Source organism: Littorina saxatilis, linkage group LG17 (assembly GCF_037325665.1).
Source record: "Littorina saxatilis isolate snail1 linkage group LG17, US_GU_Lsax_2.0, whole genome shotgun sequence".
NCBI lineage: Eukaryota > Metazoa > Mollusca > Gastropoda > Littorinimorpha > Littorinidae > Littorina > Littorina saxatilis.
In genome coordinates, this window is record NC_090261.1 from 12,487,998 (window position 1) to 12,506,738 (window position 18,741).

Genomic DNA, 18,741 nt, shown 5'->3' on the forward strand with positions numbered 1-18,741 from the left:
TTGGGCGAGTGCAAATATAAAATCGTCAAGTTTCAAAATAGACACATTTTAAAATAGCCTTGGCATTTGTTGCTTGCAGTCCACACACAGACAGACTCGCTGGTGTACTTTTCCTGGCAAAAACAACAACAAAAACGTTTACAGAAGATTCAATCAATCTAGGAATAATTGAGTCAAGTAACGATTCGATCTCAACAGCCAACGAATCCTAATTTAATATTCACACATCAACGAATCTCTCTCTCTCTCTTTCTCTTCAAGTCAGACACATAACAATGACATTTCCTTGAAGAGTTGCTGTAACCTCCCACTTTAAGGTTCACAATATTTAACATCAAATACACTGACAGTCTTGTTAAATCATTTCTTTTATTGAAACTGATTTGATCAATTTCATATCAACAACTTCTATTGTTCTAATGTAAAATACATTTTGTTCAAAAAGCATCAAGTTTGCTTGGCAAAAACACTTCAGTTTATCACAGTCAAAAGTCTTCAGGTACATGTACGGTTGAGTATCATTGCTTGTCATACTTCTTCTTCTTCTTCAGCGTTCGACATTTGCTTGTCATACAAATCCATCAGAGATAAACATCAAATTACAGTGAGCAGGAGATGAATGTTCAGTATTAAAAATAAAAAGAACCGTGAAAATTTAAGTGAGGGTGTAGGTGTCATTGCAGGGGTTGGGAGGGGGTAAATGCAAAGGACATTTTTTGTTAAAGTTTGAGAAAACAAATTTCTGTGACCACTAACAAATTCACATAAATGTCAGCACATTCTGCATTTTCTTTAGATCTGGTAAGCTACATTGTACCACTTCAACACAACCCAACAGTTTACTGGTGCACCTGAACTTTATGCCCAAGTTTTGCACCATGAATGCACTTTTGCTGACATTGCAATTTTCTCTCAACACTGTTCTCATTCTCTCTGAATCTGAAACCCAGTTTCTGAACCAAAAATTTCATTCTTATACTTTGCTGTTGCTTTTTCTTGCTCTTTTTTGTGTTTTTTTTTGGGGGGGTGCCGTTTCTTGCTTCTCTTTTTTTTCCTTTTCTTTCCTTTCCTTTCTCTTAATTCAAGGGGGTGGCATGAGGTGGCTAGGGGTTCATCTTCTCTGTCAGTCTCTCCAACTCTTCATCCTCTTCCTTCCACATCCTTCATTCAAAACTTCACTGGGTCAATGTTGGCAGAAAGTGCTAACATGCAGCCATCCCAAGTGCGGTGCATGGGCAGACGATATCGATGAAATATTGAGCAGACTGCCCACCAAGAGTTGCACCCCCTGCCGCACAATGCACACAGGGTCGTAGCGCAATCACAGACGACATTGGATCACCACCAAGCAGAAGCGAGCCCCCTGCCCTTTTTTTGCTGTGGGTTTGGTATGCGGCGTTAAGAATGAGAATGGGACGAATGATCTTTGCCTTCTCTATTGATCCTTGTCCTGCAGCCCTGACACCCTCTGCCGCAATTTCCATAAATTTGGAGCCGGCCTCTGCAATCAAAGAACGAGAAAAAATGAAGACCTTGTGTGACTTCCCACTGTCTGTCTCTTCCTGTTGCTGCTACAGTGGGACCCCCCTTTTAAGACCTCCAAAAGTCTGACAAAATCAGGTCTTGAAAAGGAAGGAGTCTTAAAATAAAAATAAAAATTACAGAGCGAATATACCATACATACAAGGGAAATAAACCTGTTTGATAGCGATTCTTACTCAGTTGCCTCCCTGAAGCTCATTTTCCAACACCATCAAGTCATTGATGGATATGTCCGACTCTTCACTCTCTTTTCTCACTCAGTTTTGAGCTCTGAATCCAGAGCGTTGATGTATCTAAATGCTTTGAAAATCTCATATGCTCATTGATAAAGTTTTCAATGCCAATCCCAAACATAAAAGCCAACTAAATAAACCTGAAACATTCAGGAGAGACAAATTTATCTAAACCTGAGACTAAAATAAACCCTTGACATGCACAAATAAAATGTTCACTTATCTTTTTTTAGACATAACCTGGTCACAATGAGGCAAGATATATACTCCTTGACTAAGTAAAATGCTCATTAGAAAGAAAGAAAGGAAAAAAAAAATTAAAAAATACAAACATGGGGAAGAACGAACATTATCTGAAGCAGCCAGTTTCAACTGTCTGAGACTGATAAGTGGAGCAATGGACGGTCGTCCATGAGCGCACTGGAATGGCAAATCACATGACGACAGTGATGACAGCAGCTCCTGGCATGTTGACACTGACACCGTGTCTCCAAATTTGATGGCACCTGCATATGTACAACCAAAGTTCTTTCAGGTGATGAATAAAGTCTTAGTGCATGGGTCTACCAGAATTGTGCAAAAGCTTGGCAACGAATCAGCAGCAACAGTTTTTTGAGTGTCTTTGGTGACTTTGCAAAACACAGACATGAAAACTTGATACATCAACAGACCTGGGAACCCATACGATTTCACCGTATTTTGTACGCATGATTGTCTAGAATACGATCAGTACGGTCAGTGGGGAAAAAATACGACAAGAAAAATTCCTAGACTACTTTTGTTCACAAGCGCATCCCGAAGCCGATCCATGTATTTTGACACATGATCACAGTTTGTGTCAGTAAACATTGAAAGAAGCGTTTATTTTAAATGTATTGGTAAACTTAATTAATGATGTGATGGATGCGTGTGAAGCATGTTTGAATCATGGATGTTCAAATGCTGTGTGGAGTACGCTCATTTTCCTGAAAATACACCAAGTTTGTTTGAGAATACTCCAAATGCAAAACAGGGGTTCCCAGGTCTGCTTAATCAAAAAGTTAGACAGTAATCAACCTGTGTCTTCAAAATAATAAAAACTGCCCTTAAACTGCACCCCTGGAGCTCACAGAAAAAGTCTTATTTCAGCCAAAAGCCTGAAGATTCACTTGCGTGGGGACAGTAAGGACCAAAACTTTCAAAGCGCTCATTTTGCCACTGATCAACAGATCTTGATTTTACAAAACTACATCATGCATGCTCTTTCAATTACAGTTTTCCGAATTTCAGAAGAAACGCCAACACCCTGTTTTATGCACAGAACGCTCACATTCTCAGTCTCAAAGTTTGTTGGTATTCTTATATTCAAATATGTCTGTATAAAAAAGAGTGAAACTATTAAAAGTAACACACCTTTACATGCATGTGTGGCAAGCAGTCTGTGAACCTGCTGAGGTAGCTGTAGTCTGGCCCCAGCAGTTGACAGCAATAACTGAAAATTATAAAGATGACACTCAAAGAAACATGTATAGATTACCTTATAATAACTTACATATTAATCATCTCAGGGAAAAGGCAGTCAGTTCTTTTGCAAAATATTCAACTTTCTATAATCAAATCGGTTCCTCTTGAACTCAAAAGATTTGTTCAAATAACTTTTTTTTTTAAAGAAGCCGTGTGAAAGTGAAAACACTGTCATATGCTCTGTGTTTCTGTATACCAATCAACACCTTCCACAGAAACACAGTTTGATTTGTGTAACCATTTTATATGTTTTGGTTCACAATGCTCTTTTATCAGCATGCTTCCACAAATACCACAGCCAGTATGTTTATGCAGTGTCATTGCTGTTTGTATTCAAGACAAACTCTTGGACAATGTTTTACATGCTATAACATCCTGAATCTTTGAGTGAAAAGAGAGAACAGGACCAATCAACAAAAACAAAAAAGAAAAGAAAAAAACACGACTTGCCTGGTTATGTTCCCTGATCATTATCTGCACAAGACGAACATCCACATCAGAGAACAGATACCATACAAATAAAGACTCTCACTCTTTCTATTTATTCTGTCTGTCTGCATGCATGTCTCTTTACCTTTCTCTCTCATACTCCACACCATTTTACCAGCAAAAGGTTGGAGGATTAGCATGCCTAAAACTTCAATCCCTCTAACACGAAAGTCAGCTTCTTACACCCACCCCCCCCCCCCCCCCCCACAAACATCTCTCTCTCTCTCTCTCTCTCTCTCTCTCTCTCTCTCTCTCTCTCTCTCTCTCTCTCTCTCTCTCTCTCTCTCTCTCTCTCTCTCTCTCTCTTATAATTTTTTCATTTAACGTTTATTTTTAGTGTAATCCCTCTTTAGGGTGAGGGTTGGTCGTAAAAAAGCAACCACTTTGTGCTTATACCATTCCCCTCGTAAACTAAAAAAATTGTCATTGTTTCTCTCGACTCTCTCTTAAAACAATAGCTGTATTATCTTCATCCTTTAACACTTTGAACACAGAAAACATACTAAAAGAATGGCAGAAAATCACTCAGGCGAAAAGCCCAAAAAGAACAATCTCCATACCTCCACATATTCATAGCTGAGGGGATCTTTGCCTCGCTTCATGTCGTTGGCCTCCCGCTGGGAAATGCATGCTGGGATTGTGTGAATGTGCACCCTGTCTCTGTGATGTTTATCCACATCAAACGCCACACCTACAAAAAGATTTACATAAATTATAAATTTGGGAAAGAACGAAACAAAGAAAGAAACAACGAAAGAAATGAAGGAAGGAAGGAAGAAACAACCAAACAAACAAAAAAGAAAGAAAAAAAAAAGAACAACAGGAAGGAAGAAAGCAAGAAAGAAAAAGAGAAAAGAAAGAAAGAAGGAAAGGAGGGAAGGAAGCAAGCATGAAACAATTTAACAAGTCGCGTAAGGCGAAAATACAATATTTAGTCAAGTAGCTGTCGAACTCACAGAATGAAACTGAACGCAACGCAACGCAGCAAGACCGTATACTCGTAGCATCGTCACTCCACCGCCCGTGGCAAAGGCAGTGCCCGTGGAATTGACAAGAAGAGCGGGGTATTCGTTGCGCTGAGAAGGATAGCACGCTTTTCTGTACCTCTCTTCGTTTTAACTTTCTGAGCGTGTTTTTAATCCAAACATATCATATCTATATATTTTTGGAATCAGGAACCGACAAGGAATAAGATGAAAGTGTTTTTAAATTGATTTCGAAAAAAAAATTTGATAATAATTTTTATATATTTAATTTTCAGAGCTTGTTTTTAATCCGAATATAACATATTTATATGTTTTTGGAATCAGCAAATGATGGAGAATAAGATAAACGTAAATTTGGATCGTTTTATAAATTTTTATTTTTTTTTACAATTTTCAGATTTTTAATGACCAAAGTCATTAATTAATTTTTAAGCCACCAAGCTGAAATGCAATACCGAAGTCCGGGCTTCGTCGAAGATTACTTGACCAAATTTTCAACCAATTTGGTTGAAAAATGAGGGCGTGACAGTGCCGCCTCAACTTTCACGAAAAGCCGGATATGACGTCATCAAAGACATTTATCAAAAAAATGAAAAAAACGTTCGGGGATTTCATACCCAGGAACTCTCATGTCAAATTTCATAAAGATCGGTCCAGTAGTTTAGTCTGAATCGCTCTACACACACACACACACACACACACACGCACGCACACACGCACATACACCACGACCCTCGTTTCGATTCCCCCTCGATGTTAAAATATTTAGTCAAAACTTGACTAAATATAAAAAGAAAGAAGGAAAGAAAGATAGAACAAGAGGCGAAGCCTTCAAGGCTCACGTAAGAAATCGACAAACAGTAACACAAACTCAATCACTTCGTCACACATACACACACACACACACACTGTCACAGTAAGCGGCATAGGTGACACTGTGCAAGAAAGCGAGACAAAAGCGATCATTTTGACAAAGCAAGAAAAAACTAGTCTCGGCCCGCTCGGCAAAATAACAATGACCGAGACTTTCAGTAATTCCTTCGCGTGACGTCTAACCCTCTTACGTCATAATGTGACGTCTTCAAATGTTGTGACGTCTTCAAATGTTAAAGTTTCTACCACAGACATACATACATACATACATACATACATACATACGCACGCACGCACGCACGCACGCACGCACGCACGCACGCACAGACAGACAAAAGTTAGCATCGCATAGGCTAAACTTACGTGAGCCAAAAATCAAAACCAAAACCATATTGTATTAAAATCTCAGTTTATTTCTTTAATGCTTCTTGTTGGTAAGGTCCAGTATACGAGGATTGTGTGTGTATGATTTCTGTCTCTGCTGTGTTTGACCAAATCAAAATTATTTGTTCAATATCAGGAAGACAGATCAAAGAAGGACAACAATCATGAAGTGGACATTAAAAATAACAATGGAGTGAAAACTACAACGGCCTTACAATATTTACAATATTCTTTCAAAAATGTGCCTCTGGACCAACAATTAATTAATTATTTGAATGGGCAAATTGTCAAACGTGTCGCAGGGGTCGAAAGTCAAAATGCACAAACTCTGTTTGTCTTGCTTACTGATACGAATCACTGGCAGAGACAATTTCATCCCATCTTCATACATACCGATTCTATCATACTCCCCCCTGAAGCTCTGCATGATACGGACATCTTCCTCCGACAGTAAAACCATCCTTGGTGGCTTGACATCTGTTCGCTGAATTCTCCGCCCTTCTGACTTGCCACTGCCGTCTTTCTCATACACATCTGAAAGAAAGTCATATTCAGTCATGGTGACAGCATACATATCATAATGATTGGTGTCTGTATATACTCATGCTGGCAGACAGAAAGGTGTTATTGGTTTGCTACTCCTATTTGTGTTTTTCTCTCCTCATTTTGCCTAATTTAAAGTATGTGTTCATGTGTGCATACATATGTAACAAATTACCCCTGCATGGAGGCAAAGCCAGTCTAACAGGTTTGAGATTTTAGCCCTATTAAAACTGCTCTAGCTACATAAAGGTTCCAAAGATCATACAAGGAGACAGCAACAGCCAGACTCCATCACAAACAGAACTCTACAACTGACAGGTGTCTAGCCGGTGACGTAGAAGAAACGCTGAGCTACTATAAATAGCCCACGCTCTTTGCAGGCAGAAAACTCTGCAGAGTCTGCTATGAAGGGTGACGCAGTAGTCTCCCTGTCACACATGCCTTTGTGTTTGTAAATGAGTGAACATGAATTGCATGTCTTAAAAGCTGTTGACGTACCTGAAATCAACTGTTCCAGCCGGACTCGCTCATGAGCAGCATGTTGATCAAACAACACCACCAGACCTTCTCCATCACCTGAAACAATGTCCATACTGTCATTATGTAACTACGGGTAGATTGAACTCGGCAGCCCGGTAAAGCAATCAATCTAGGAGAGCGAACACTCTGATATAAAAACAAGCTGAAGTCGGATGTGCTGGGCCTGACTTGTCAGGCGCGTAACGGCAGCACAACGCATCTACGCTCACATGACAGACAAGTGAACGACGAAGAAGAAGAAGAATTATGTAACTTGTGACAAGAAATGCAAATATTATACGTGTATTACCAAGTGAATACTTGGGACTGCAGTATTCATAGCCAAGTTATCAAGAAAAAGATGAATGATTTGCCATTCTTGCAACTTTCAAAATTGATGTAAGCTCAACCAAATGACTGGCCAAACCAGCATGTGCAGTTCAGAGCAAGTTGTCATAATTGATCTCCAGAAACAATAGTTTGACCCTGACATTTTGAAGTTGTATATGATTATCTATCAAATATATACAGGGTGCTGTACAAATACCATTCTGTTCAGTACTGGTAGAAGCTACAGCTGTGGTGCCCTCCTGGATAAGACAGGCCACAAATTTGTTGTCCAGTTGGCCAACCACCTGTAAAGTGGAAACAAAGTTGAAGGTTTGCTTTGCTATGTGAAAAGAAAATTGATTAAAATCATTCAGAAAACGTTCACAGACATGGGGGAAAATTTAATTAAACACATATAAATTTGCCAACAACAACAGCAACAACAAAAACAGAAAAAATACAAAAATCAAAAGAAATATCAACTTAACTTAGTTATCCATTTCTGAAAAGTTACCAATACAAAGGTGTGTGCTCAGCTATTATCTAAAATACTGCAGTTTTAGCACATTACTGCTCAAGAACATAATGAATCAATGCGTTGCATTTTACTGACACGTTTACACTTTTGTACAAGACAGTCCAGCTTTTATTCATCCCAGTCAATCAAATATTGTTACAAACAAAATGATTGTACAGTGATTGATGTACCTTTCCTCCAGCCAGCATGTGTTTGGTGAAGGTTGTGGGAGGGAAAAAGGTCCTTGCCACCTTGCCTGCCTGGCTTCTGGTTGCTGTCTGCAGAATCTGAATGATAGTGCATATGTTGATCAATTTGCTAATTAAATAATCTGTCCCCCAAAAAGAGTAAATGGTCAGGGACTGGACGGGCGCAAGGTAGGTCATCTGACTGACCTAAATCAATATCATTTTTCAGTTGATGTGTTAAAACAAGCTCATGGCCAGCACATACAAGCTAATCAAATCAGCTGAGGAAAGAGAACAAAACCAAATGATATCAGAAATCAACAATAATAAGGTGGTGGACTCTTTTTCACAATGGAGAAGTTGAACCTATCCAATTATTTTTAGTTACCGTTCTATATCTTTTTAATGTAACTATAAATCTGAGCAATGCTTCCCTGACAAACCTGACTACTAAAGCGCAAGCATTGTTAATCACAGCACAAAACCAAAATGTCATACCTGCTCTGGTTTTCTGAAGACAGGGTTCTCCCAGGTGCTCAAGATGTCCGATACAGATCTACCACCAGAGTCTTCATCCATCATGTGCTTGCTTCCCTCTCTCCACTTCAGTCTCGACTCCTCATCGTCAGCCTCAAAGTGATCGGCCAACAGAGCTTCCAACGTGCCACGGCTCAGAGGAGACAACTCCTGTATCTTTGTCTGCTTGGGTGTCTTGGTCGAGGTTGTCTGTCTTTGATCTGAAATTGAGTAAAAGGGGTCGTAAAATTGTTGAACTACAACACAATGCAAAAATACTTTTAGTATGGCAGCATAAAGAACTGTTCTCTTTTCCTCCCCTTGTTGCATCCTAGTTCTTCAGTTGTTTCTAGTTTTCCGTTGATATTGTGTTTTGGTCTTCTTCATAAATAGTCTTGTTCAAAATTAAAAAAACTCAAACTTCTTTTTGTTGCATACGAATGAACTAATAAAAAGCTGTTTAACAGCTGTGTTGTCAAATCGAGTTTTTTTCCAAAGTCAGTGTGGCGCCTGCGCAAAACTAATGCGCATAAGAAACAGCGTCTGCTATCAAAACCTGAGATCAACGCATCGACGCAAAAACTGCTATTTTGTAAGTTTGGAACAACAAATAAAGGTCAGAACAGCTATATAATCGCTATTGTGTTTTCAGCGTAGCAATAGAGTCCGATACTTGGATTCATGGCTTCTCTCACTTTCTCTGAACATTTCTAAATTCTATCTGTTTGACCAATTGACCCTCAATGAAAGGTACCATCAAAGACTGTGAAGATTGTATTAGCTACCCCTGATTTAATTTTCAACACACCTTAAACAAATAGTTTTTCACTTCATAGCTTGTTCTATGTTTAGATATTTTAAGAACCGAACATCCAAAACACAAACACTTTGGAATGTTTGTTTAAAAAAAACACTCCCATCTTTTGCCTTTTTTTTTACTTTCAAAAATGTTGACTGACCTGAGAAAAAAGAACAAAAACAAAGATACTATACATACATACTTTGATAGTTGTTGTCATGCTGCTCCAAATTCATGTCCATCTCGTTCCACTGAGCCTGTGTGAGTGTGTGGCCACTTCTGCTGTTCATGTATACTGTTGCACCTGGGAAACAAAATAATGTGAGGATAAAAATCTTTCAAATTGATAATAAATTCCATAAATGTTCCAACTCCATTTCCTAATGCAGAACTTTATGCCCCTTCTTTTTAATTCTGCTAAAATCGTTTTTGAGAATGTAACCGAGTGCCGTAACACTACGATCACCTCAGGAGGCGAAGTACAATCAAACAGGATTGAAAATGTTAGGGCTAATTTCTTAGCCCTATAAAAACTGTTATGCAAACCCGAAGGTTTCCATGAACATACAGACTATCGGAAACCACCAGACCCCATCACAAACAGAATTCCACAATCCAAAGGTGTTGACTTAAAGGCCAACAACTCGGGTGCAGAGTCTGCTGTGAAAGGAGCGGTAGCCTCCCCTGTCACAAGAATACAACTGTTTTCTATGTTTTTGTACCACATCCTCACTTCTCCCTGATTGCACACTAGGTTTGAGAGAAGTCAGAAGGGTTTGGGAGTGATCGACATAAACATAAGGTTACTAGCCAGGACAATACTGCACAAGGGAATGTATTCAGGAGGCAATTCCGAGCACAAACAATGTTGCATGCTGTATCCACCTTTTTCTTTTTTTTTTAACTTTTTAAATAACGATGGATGGCAAAAGTGAACTACTTGTATGAATAAAGCTTTCCCACAAACAACTGGCGGAAAGAAAACTGTCATTAAATTGCAGACACCAACCTACCTGTTAATGGATCAGTGACGGGAATCCACTGGACTTCTGTTGCTGGTCCTCCTCCTCCTTCTCGGCCTTCATCCTCTTCCCCCTCCCCACCTGTCACACCTGTCTGGTTGTTGTTGCCTCGTTGGACAGAATATCCTTGGCATCCATCTGCTGCTTGCTCTGTCTCAGCAGAAATGTTACCAACTGCATGCTTGCTCCTTTCTGCGTCAAGCTTCTCACCGCCCAATATGACTGTGGCGGAGGCTCTTCTTTGAGATCGCATCTGCGTAACAGACACACACTGACTTGGATTACTTTCTGCGCTGCTACTGCTTAGCATTGGTGACAGAGCAGACTGAAGTTTGTAGGCATTCTGTGTGAAGTTGTCACTCACAGCTGAAGTGATTGGGGTTACCTGGGTGAAGGAGTCCGTTAAAGCTTGGTTTAAAACTTGACTCGAAGTACCAGCTGTGACTTGTTTGGCTGAGACATCTGCCATTAAAAGTTCATTCTCTTGTGTTAGAGCATGGACAATCACGTCATCGGGAACAGAGTCAAAAGTAGCATAATTGCTGTCTGGCATTGTCCCTGTGTGATTCTGATTTTCTAAGATATCCATGTTGGCTAGAACATCATCAGAAACAGAGCCTTGAGTGCTAGCCGACGTTTCAGGATCTTGAACAGCAGTTGTGCAAGCGTGCCGCTCTGGTGCCATGGCATGGGTCAGTTCATTGTCCAACATAGACTTGGGACGGATTGCGACTTTTTCTGCAGTAGGAGTATAAGTCTGGCTTTGATGTTCTGGCATTACTATTCTTGCCAGGTCACTGTCCGTTAAAGAATTCTGGGAGCTAATGTCTCTGTCAGTGTCAGCAGTGGTTTGGCAATGGCTTTCTGGTGCTAGAATGCTGGCTAGCTCATTGTCTGGTAGAGATTGTGAGAACTTTGTCTCTAAAGTAACAGCAGCATGCCCTGCCGCTAAATTTGTTGATTCTGTTTCACTGATGAGTGCACAATCTGGCACAGAGTTGCTAAAACCATCACTCTGCTGAGGAGCAATAGCAGCACTTTTCTGTTCCTCTGCATCACTTGAACATAGCGGAGTCTCTTGCACTTCGATTTCACTGCAGACTGAACTGCCGACTGAGGTTGCCGTAGTTTTTTTAGTGGACAGCAAAGCAGTTGAAGTCATCTGCGGTTTAAATTTCCTGCCACTCAGGAAAGAGAGGTTGTATGTTCGTTCCACGACCATTTCCCTTTTTGTATCACTTCTGCTCATATCTGCAACTTGTGATGATATGCTGCTCACCAGTGTTCCTTGTACTGAACTTGATGCAGTGCGATCACTGGATGAACTTGCAGAGGCAGCATTTTCATGCCTTTGATAATCCTTGCTTGTTCTGGCTTCTCTTTGCTGATTGTTGCCTTGGCTTTCTTCAGATGTTTGCTTTTCTTTTACCTTATTCTCGTCTCGTTGACTCACGTTATTGTCTTTGCTATGAGGAATTTCAAAAGGCATGTAGGAACTGGCCAGAGAGATGGTACTTTCCCTTGTTGAACTGATTTCAGCAGAACTGCCATATGAAGCGCTTGCTGTGGAGGATATCACCACCCTTTGTGCACAAGGGATTTCTGACTTGCCTGTCAGCACCATTCCTTCCTCTTGATTCTCACTGGTAGAAGCCATGGAACTTCTCCCTGGATGTTGTAATTGACCACTCGCAGAATTCTGTGATGCCAGCAGAAGTCTCTGACTTGCAGTTTTTTGTTCTGAGTCTGGATCGGAGTTCTTACACTGCAAATGAAAATGAACGTCTTCCTGAATTTCAATGCTTCCCAGGTCAATTTTGGTTTCAGTGTGGACAGACTGATGAGCAATGACTATCACATCTTGAGCTGTAGAATGGCTTTCCGAATCTTCTGCATTTGTCTGTGGGTGCGAGATAAAAGCATCAGAACTTTTCACGCTTTGTGAAGAAATGGCCTGTTCATTATCTTCATTGCTTTCAGGTATAATAGAATGACCTCTTCCTGCGTTTTTGTCCTCATCTGCAGTCACCTTAGCTTTGGCCTGGGATAACTTTGCAGCTAAAGAAGACCTAGAATCAGGTTTTCCTTCTATGACCGTGGTGGAGATTGTTGAACTCTCTTGCTTAGAGGGTGAATCATTTGAAGCATCAATCTTCTCACTGGAGCTATCACCCATCAGGCTTGTCGTAAGTTGAGGACAAACGACTTCTGCAGCAGAACTTACAGTTTCCTTTGCATTGTCATTACTTGAAGCATGTCTCTTGGTCATACTCCCAGGAACAGGACTTGCACAGTTCCTATCATCAGAGGCAGACAGGAGCGGATCGTTAGCTGCAGGACTAAACCCAGCTGAATGCGTGGACATGGGTGAGTCACTCTGTCTCTTACCTGCAGGGCTCTGGAACAAGTCTTTGCTTTTAAGTGTGAAGGGCAAACTACCCTCCTCTCTCAGCTGTGGAACAAAGCCCTGAGAAGTGAGAAAAGAAAACCCTTGGGTGTCTTGCTGAATCTGAGAGAGTTCTTTCGGATATGCCCCTGCAAAGTTGTCTTCTTGGTGTATGCTGAATGGTGTTGGACTTGGAGAAATATTAAACGGATACGGATCCAAACTAAATCCCTGGCTGGAAACAGCGTGTTCTTCAGGAAACAGTAAGTTACTGTTTTCAGGTGCATCTCCTGATGAACTCATCTGACCCCTCGTTGATGGTGCAAGACTTCCCACTAGATTTTCTGGCACATAGTCTTGACTTGCACTTACAGCCTCTCTGGCAGAAAATGGAGCGGAGTAAACTGCAGCGAAGTTAAACTTTTCAGCCTGACTGTGACCTCTTCTCAACTCTCCTGTGTCCCCTGCAATACCGGACATCTCGAATTGTGTAAAATTGAGATGACCAGTGGTTACATCACTTTCTTGACCTGAAAATGAGCTGTTCACTGCGCCCTCACCAGGTGTCTGAAACAAGTCAAAGGCAGCAAATTCTTGATGAAGGGATCTGTCTTGTGTCCGGTGATATGCACTAAATTCCGAGTCCGTTGAAGATGCATCCTTCACATGTCTCTCTCGTGAATAATGTTTTAGTGCTGTATGGGGCGTCTCAATGAGGGTGAGCTGAGGAAACCTTCGCCTTAGGTCCACAGTGTCATTGCTACGCCTGTCGTTCAAAGTGTTACTTTGGTTTGATCCAGTGTTCCTCAACATGTCCACGGCTGTCGCAGTCTGATTACTGCACTGAGGTTCCTTCACAGGATAAACTTGTGACATTGGTGTGACGTGGTACTCCTGGTGACACAAAGAAGGACAGTTTTGTTCTGATTGGAAAGATAATGGGAGCCTTTGAAAATTGCCGTGTGTGGGTTGAATAGTCTTCTTGTTCACATCCATCTCTGCAGGTCCTGCAGAATCATCACCAGAGCTTGAAACTTCTTCTGTCCTCATCAGTCGAGCCAGTTTTGATGCCTGACTCACACCTCCTGACATCTGTGGTGAAAGAATCTTGCTGCCTTGTCTTGTGTGGTCAGCGTCTGGCTTTGTGGAGACTGGATGACTGGCTCTCAATGACTGTGAAGCTGTCTGATCATTGTGTGATGGTCCACATACTGACAGGTCAAATTCTGACTGCCTTGATTCATGAAACGTTGGTGGTCTTGGTGTTGGCTGGTCAAACTCTGAAAGGCTCCAAGGTTTTGATACTGATGGATTCAGTCTTGAATAGTCAGCACCCTGCAGCCTTGAGGATGAAGTACAAAAATGTTCTGCTCTTGATACTGACTGCTGACTGCCTGAGATCTCTGGTGTTTGCTGAAAATCACTGTCATCTCTTGCAACTGAAGTGCTTGGCATGTGCACTTCATCCTCTGTGTAAATAGATGAACATGTCTGCTTAGCTTGCACTGCTTGTTTTCTGGGTGGATGTGGAGTTCCTTTGTGTCCATGGGTTGACGCAGGTTGCTTGTGGGATCTCATGTTACTGCTAGTGTGCAGTGTAGGGTCCTTTCTGTGGGCTTTATGCCTTGACTGATGCAGTTGTGGATGATGAGAAGTCACTGAAGAGCCGCTTGCTCTGGTGTGTGAATATGCAGAGCCTCTGTGTGTTCCATGGACTCTTGAAGGCAGATCATATCTGGTTGTCATAAGATTTGACTCTTCTGATTTGCGCCTTTTGCTCTTCTTGGCCTCCGATATCTGAACTGATCCGTAGTTGACAGAAATGTCATCTGAAGTCCGACTCTGTGATTTATGTGGGTGTTTTTTGGCATCAGGGCTTCTCTTCTTCAAAGGAACAACTTCTTCTTGGCAACCAGAGCTCTTAGCATCAAGAGACTTGCTCTTGAACAATGACAGCCTTTTCTTTGGCGGCAAAAAAATTTCTCTCACATTGTCTTCAGAATTAACACTCTCAATCTTTTCTCTTGTTTCTCCTTGCCTGCTAATATCCCGTTTTTCAGACTGTCTGTATGTGTGCAGACCAGACGGTCCAGCAGAACTTTTGCCTTGAGACTTCACCGTGGGGGTAGGTTCTCCTGCCAGTCTAGCTCTCAAACGAGACAGAGATGAAGACTGAGCAAACTGACTGGGCAGACGTATCTCCTTCAAGCTTGAATCGGAGTTTGACGAAGAATTCTGCGCCTGCAGTGTGTTTTGTGATGCTTGTTGGTGGAAAGATTGAGTCACTACTCTCTTGGAGGGTCTGACTGCTTGAGGTAGTACAATCTCTGTGTCTCGATCTTCATCCATGCTTTCTGGAGAATCCCTGATATCAGAAAAACTCTCTCTTTTCTTCTGGCCGTTTCCAATCTCAGAATGTTGGCCTGAAGGCAATAGCTGCTCATCTGCAACTTTTCCTCTGTGCTTAGTAGTAATAAGCGATAATTCTCTTGGCGATTTTCTTTCAGAACTCAAAAAAGTTTCAACATTGCCAGCACTGCTGTACAGTCTTACAGGTTCATCTTCATCTTGTCTCTTTTGACCAGCAGTGTCATTGTTGTCATTCTCTAGCTTCTTCTTTTTGGGACTGCTAGGCTCTGTGTCCACAAAGCTTCCCTCTAAACGACGCTCTGCAGGTCTTCTGACGGCAAGTGAAGACAAGCTGCTGGCATTATTTAGAGTAGAGATTCCCTGCGTGTAGCTTTTCGTCTGAAGGTTATTGTGAAACTCTTCATCAAATCCTTCCTCTGCTCCTGCAAAGGGGTCGTCAGATTCATGCACTTTATCTGGATCCATGGAGGCAGAATCTTCAACGTTAGCACTGGTGCTAGGATGCCCACCGTCCTTCCCTTCCTCTGAGGGGAGCAGAAGGTTCTCTTCTTTCAGGAACTTGAACAGCATGGACTCAATCAGCTTGGTCAGTTCTGACCAATCATGAAACTCAACTAGCGTCTTGGAAGGGTCAAAGGTGATGTCGTAAACGACGAACGGGCAGTCGATGTTGATGACGTACACAGCGTAGCGTTCGAACATTTTGGTTGGGCTTCCCCCCTCTGCTGCAGGACTCCTCTCCTGTTTGCTGTTTCTGTCCCCTCCCCGTCGTCTGACCAGCACCGACTTTCCCAGCACTGTGTTCAGCATCTTATGCACTTTACTCTTGAGAACTAGCCTCCGGTTAACGAAGACAAACTGTAGGTCCTTGCGGCTGTAGTTTTCTCGACTGACATATCCAGACACTTTGAACTCACCGCCCTTCATCCACACCTCCCTCATGTGCTTCGCTCGCGCTCCTCCGAACAGAGATGAAAACGTGGCAAGAAGCCCGCTACACTTCCGAGTCTGAAGAATAACGTTCCCAGTGATGTCGTCTCTCAGGCTGAAACTGACCAGCGGCCATATCAAGGCTAGACCCGCCACGCGATAACGGATCTTCTCCAATTCCAGTCCCTCCTTCACCAACTTTTTACGCACAGGGAGGTTGTAGAACAGGTTGTGTGCGGTGACTGTGGTGCCTCTGCCAGGCCTGGGCGTGTTTGGTTCTGTCACCGTCAATGGCTTTCCCTTGTGAAAGCATTTACTGTAGGTGGCAGCAGACAACGCAGGTTTTGTGATGATTTCCACAAAGGTTGAGGCCGAGCAGAGACTGGCGAGAGCTTCCCCGCGGTATCCGAAGTACCTGAGGTTGTCCAAGTCTTCCACTGTGTGGCACTTGCTAGTGGAATACCTGCAACCAAAATTCTATGATTTATCACGAAAGAAATCAGCACGGTTCACACTATTCAGTGGATAATCGGGTTACTTGAAACAAGAAACATACAAGATCATGAATGTAAAAATTGTTTGTACTATTTTGAAGACTATTTTGAGGATGTAAGTCCCTTGTTATTCTCTCAGGTGCCAGGAAACTGGTTATGTATAACATGCACTTAATTACTCTATTTGCACAGTCATACTGTCATTATTTATCCTTATACCCTAGTTTTTAAGATCTTATTTTGAAGACAGAAAAAGAAAGATATCTCCCTTAAAAACAGACATCAGTTCACCCTACTGTATTTTGAGTATAACACCACCACTCTGTCTTACCTGATCATGAACAACAGATCTAAAGCTGAAACTAGTGAAAGACAAATTCACTTCACTGAGACTAATAATTAAAATGCTGGTTCCCCCACGGAAATGTACTTGGAACTGCAAGATGATTTACAACAAAGATGTTTCAGCAAAAATGTACCATCATAACCGCAATACTGTCAAATGTGCCCAGAAAACATCTTCTCGATAATGTCCCAACAAGTCCACAACGACTATCCCAAAAGATTCCTGACGAGTTTTTCCAATGTAACCCTTTTCCAAAGCCAGGCCCTGTCTTGAACAACCACTCTTGGTCAGTTTCTCCCGTGGTTGTTACACTTACAGACAGGTTGCACTGTATATTATGCATAATTCTATCAACATGAACCTGGCTCACCTTTCCCCAACATAAGGCAGCTGTTCCTTGGCGATACCTGCACCATTGTCCACCACCTGTATCATCAGACTCTGCAGGTCCACACGCACTGCCACACAGGTGGCGCCAGCATCCACAGAGTTCAGGACCAGCTCTTCCACACACTGCGCCACACCTGTCAGCGCCACACCCGTACGCAGCCGTCCACGCACATCCTCTGACAGCCGTCTGATCATGACTGGAGTTGATGATGAGGACCGTGGTTCACATCATGCCTTTGGCTAAAAAGAGAGATAATTTGCTTCTGTTAGTGAAGTTAAAATACCACCCATCACCTAAAAAAGTAGAATAATTACAACTGACAGCTTTGGAAGATGTGAAAAAATTTAATGAAAATTAAACAGATTCAATCATTCACACAAAACATCATACATGTACATCTCTCTATTTGACTTTAAGCTGTTAGTCTATCAGTGTCATCTCTGGCACTGATAAGCTTTATTGGTGTGCATAGCATGTGTTGCGTTTCTACATTATATCTTTTATAGTTATAGTGACATTCCATGGCTTTAATCCAGAAATCGTTTAATCAATGTACATTACTACATGTTGTAATGAATTCTCAGGTGTACTTTATCAATAATATTAAGCACAGGATGTGAATACCAACAAAATTGCAATGAACATTTTAGAAAAGATAAGATTTATCCATTGCTGGATTTGCTCTGACAAACCAAAAGCTCTGTCACAAATGGATTACAACTAGAAGTAACAAGAAATTGTCAGAAGAATGACAAGAAGCAAATTAATCAAGGCGCCTGAGGTTTCACTTTCAGTCTCTAGCTGCTTTAAGAACAAATAAATAAATAAAGTTCAAATTACTCTGTTCCATGAAGCAACATTTAAATATAAGCATTAAATCCAGAGAACTTTTTTTATTGAATATAATCATGAGAGTGTGTAAGCTCATGGTCACTCATACACCATAAAAGTTAAATTGCCACTGAATATAGCACAGCTTGACTTGAGCTAGAGGGAAATCATCTCGTTGCACGCTTGCGTAGTATTTTCACACACAAAAAGCAGATTTTGAACAGGGCTGTAATATGGCTCACATGCGAGAAGTCGAACTTACGGTTTAAACAATGCCAGATTTTCAGGAGAAAAAAGCTGTGCCAGTGTGTGAAAACTGCTTTCACAAGCTGTATAATTCAACACATTTGAAGACATTAAAACCACAGAAAGTTCAAGCCAGGCGATGAAAACACTTCACAAACATGTTTTCCATTGTTCAATAAACAAAACACAAGCAAATGATACAAACTTTCGGCATCCCAAATTGCTCCATTCCTCCAAGTGAACGTTTGACTTTTGCTTTCGCAGCAAGAAATGTGACCGGATGTTGTGAAATAATTTGCTCAA

The 18,741-nt window shown here is 41.5% G+C and overlaps 1 protein-coding gene across 2 annotated transcripts; it reads right to left on the bottom strand.

The window, feature by feature from the left end:
- Window positions 1-352: 352 nt before the first annotated feature.
- Window positions 353-18,710, bottom strand: LOC138953614 (uncharacterized). 2 transcript variants are annotated; one of them, XM_070325485.1, is made up of 14 exons: window positions 18,644-18,710; window positions 17,341-17,600; window positions 10,436-16,593; window positions 9,625-9,726; window positions 8,606-8,844; window positions 8,111-8,206; window positions 7,620-7,707; window positions 7,052-7,129; window positions 6,404-6,544; window positions 4,328-4,458; window positions 3,729-3,752; window positions 3,168-3,246; window positions 2,124-2,281; window positions 353-1,501 (listed from the first exon to the last, which is right to left on the bottom strand). In XM_070325485.1, the coding sequence occupies exons 2-14, from the start codon at window positions 17,553-17,555 to the stop codon at window positions 1,436-1,438; spliced, it is 7,575 nt and encodes a 2,524-aa protein (XP_070181586.1). In that variant the 5' UTR covers window positions 17,556-17,600; window positions 18,644-18,710; the 3' UTR covers window positions 353-1,435. The 2 variants fall into 2 exon arrangements, with proteins under 2 accessions (XP_070181586.1, XP_070181587.1); XM_070325486.1 differs by having other exon boundaries at window positions 2,108-2,281.
- Between the last annotated feature and the right edge of the window lie 31 nt (window positions 18,711-18,741).

Coding starts and splice junctions, on each gene's coding strand:
- LOC138953614 (XM_070325485.1), bottom strand. CDS start 17,555: ATGATCAGACGGCTGTCAGAGGATGTGCGTGGACGGCTGCGTACGGGT. Junction 8,207..8,605: donor TCTTCAGAAAACCAGAGCAG/GTATGACATTTT, acceptor ACTATCATTCAG/ATTCTGCAGACAGCAACCAG. Junction 1,502..2,123: donor AACTGGCTGCTTCAGATAAT/GTTCGTTCTTCC, acceptor CTTTGATTGCAG/AGGCCGGCTCCAAATTTATG.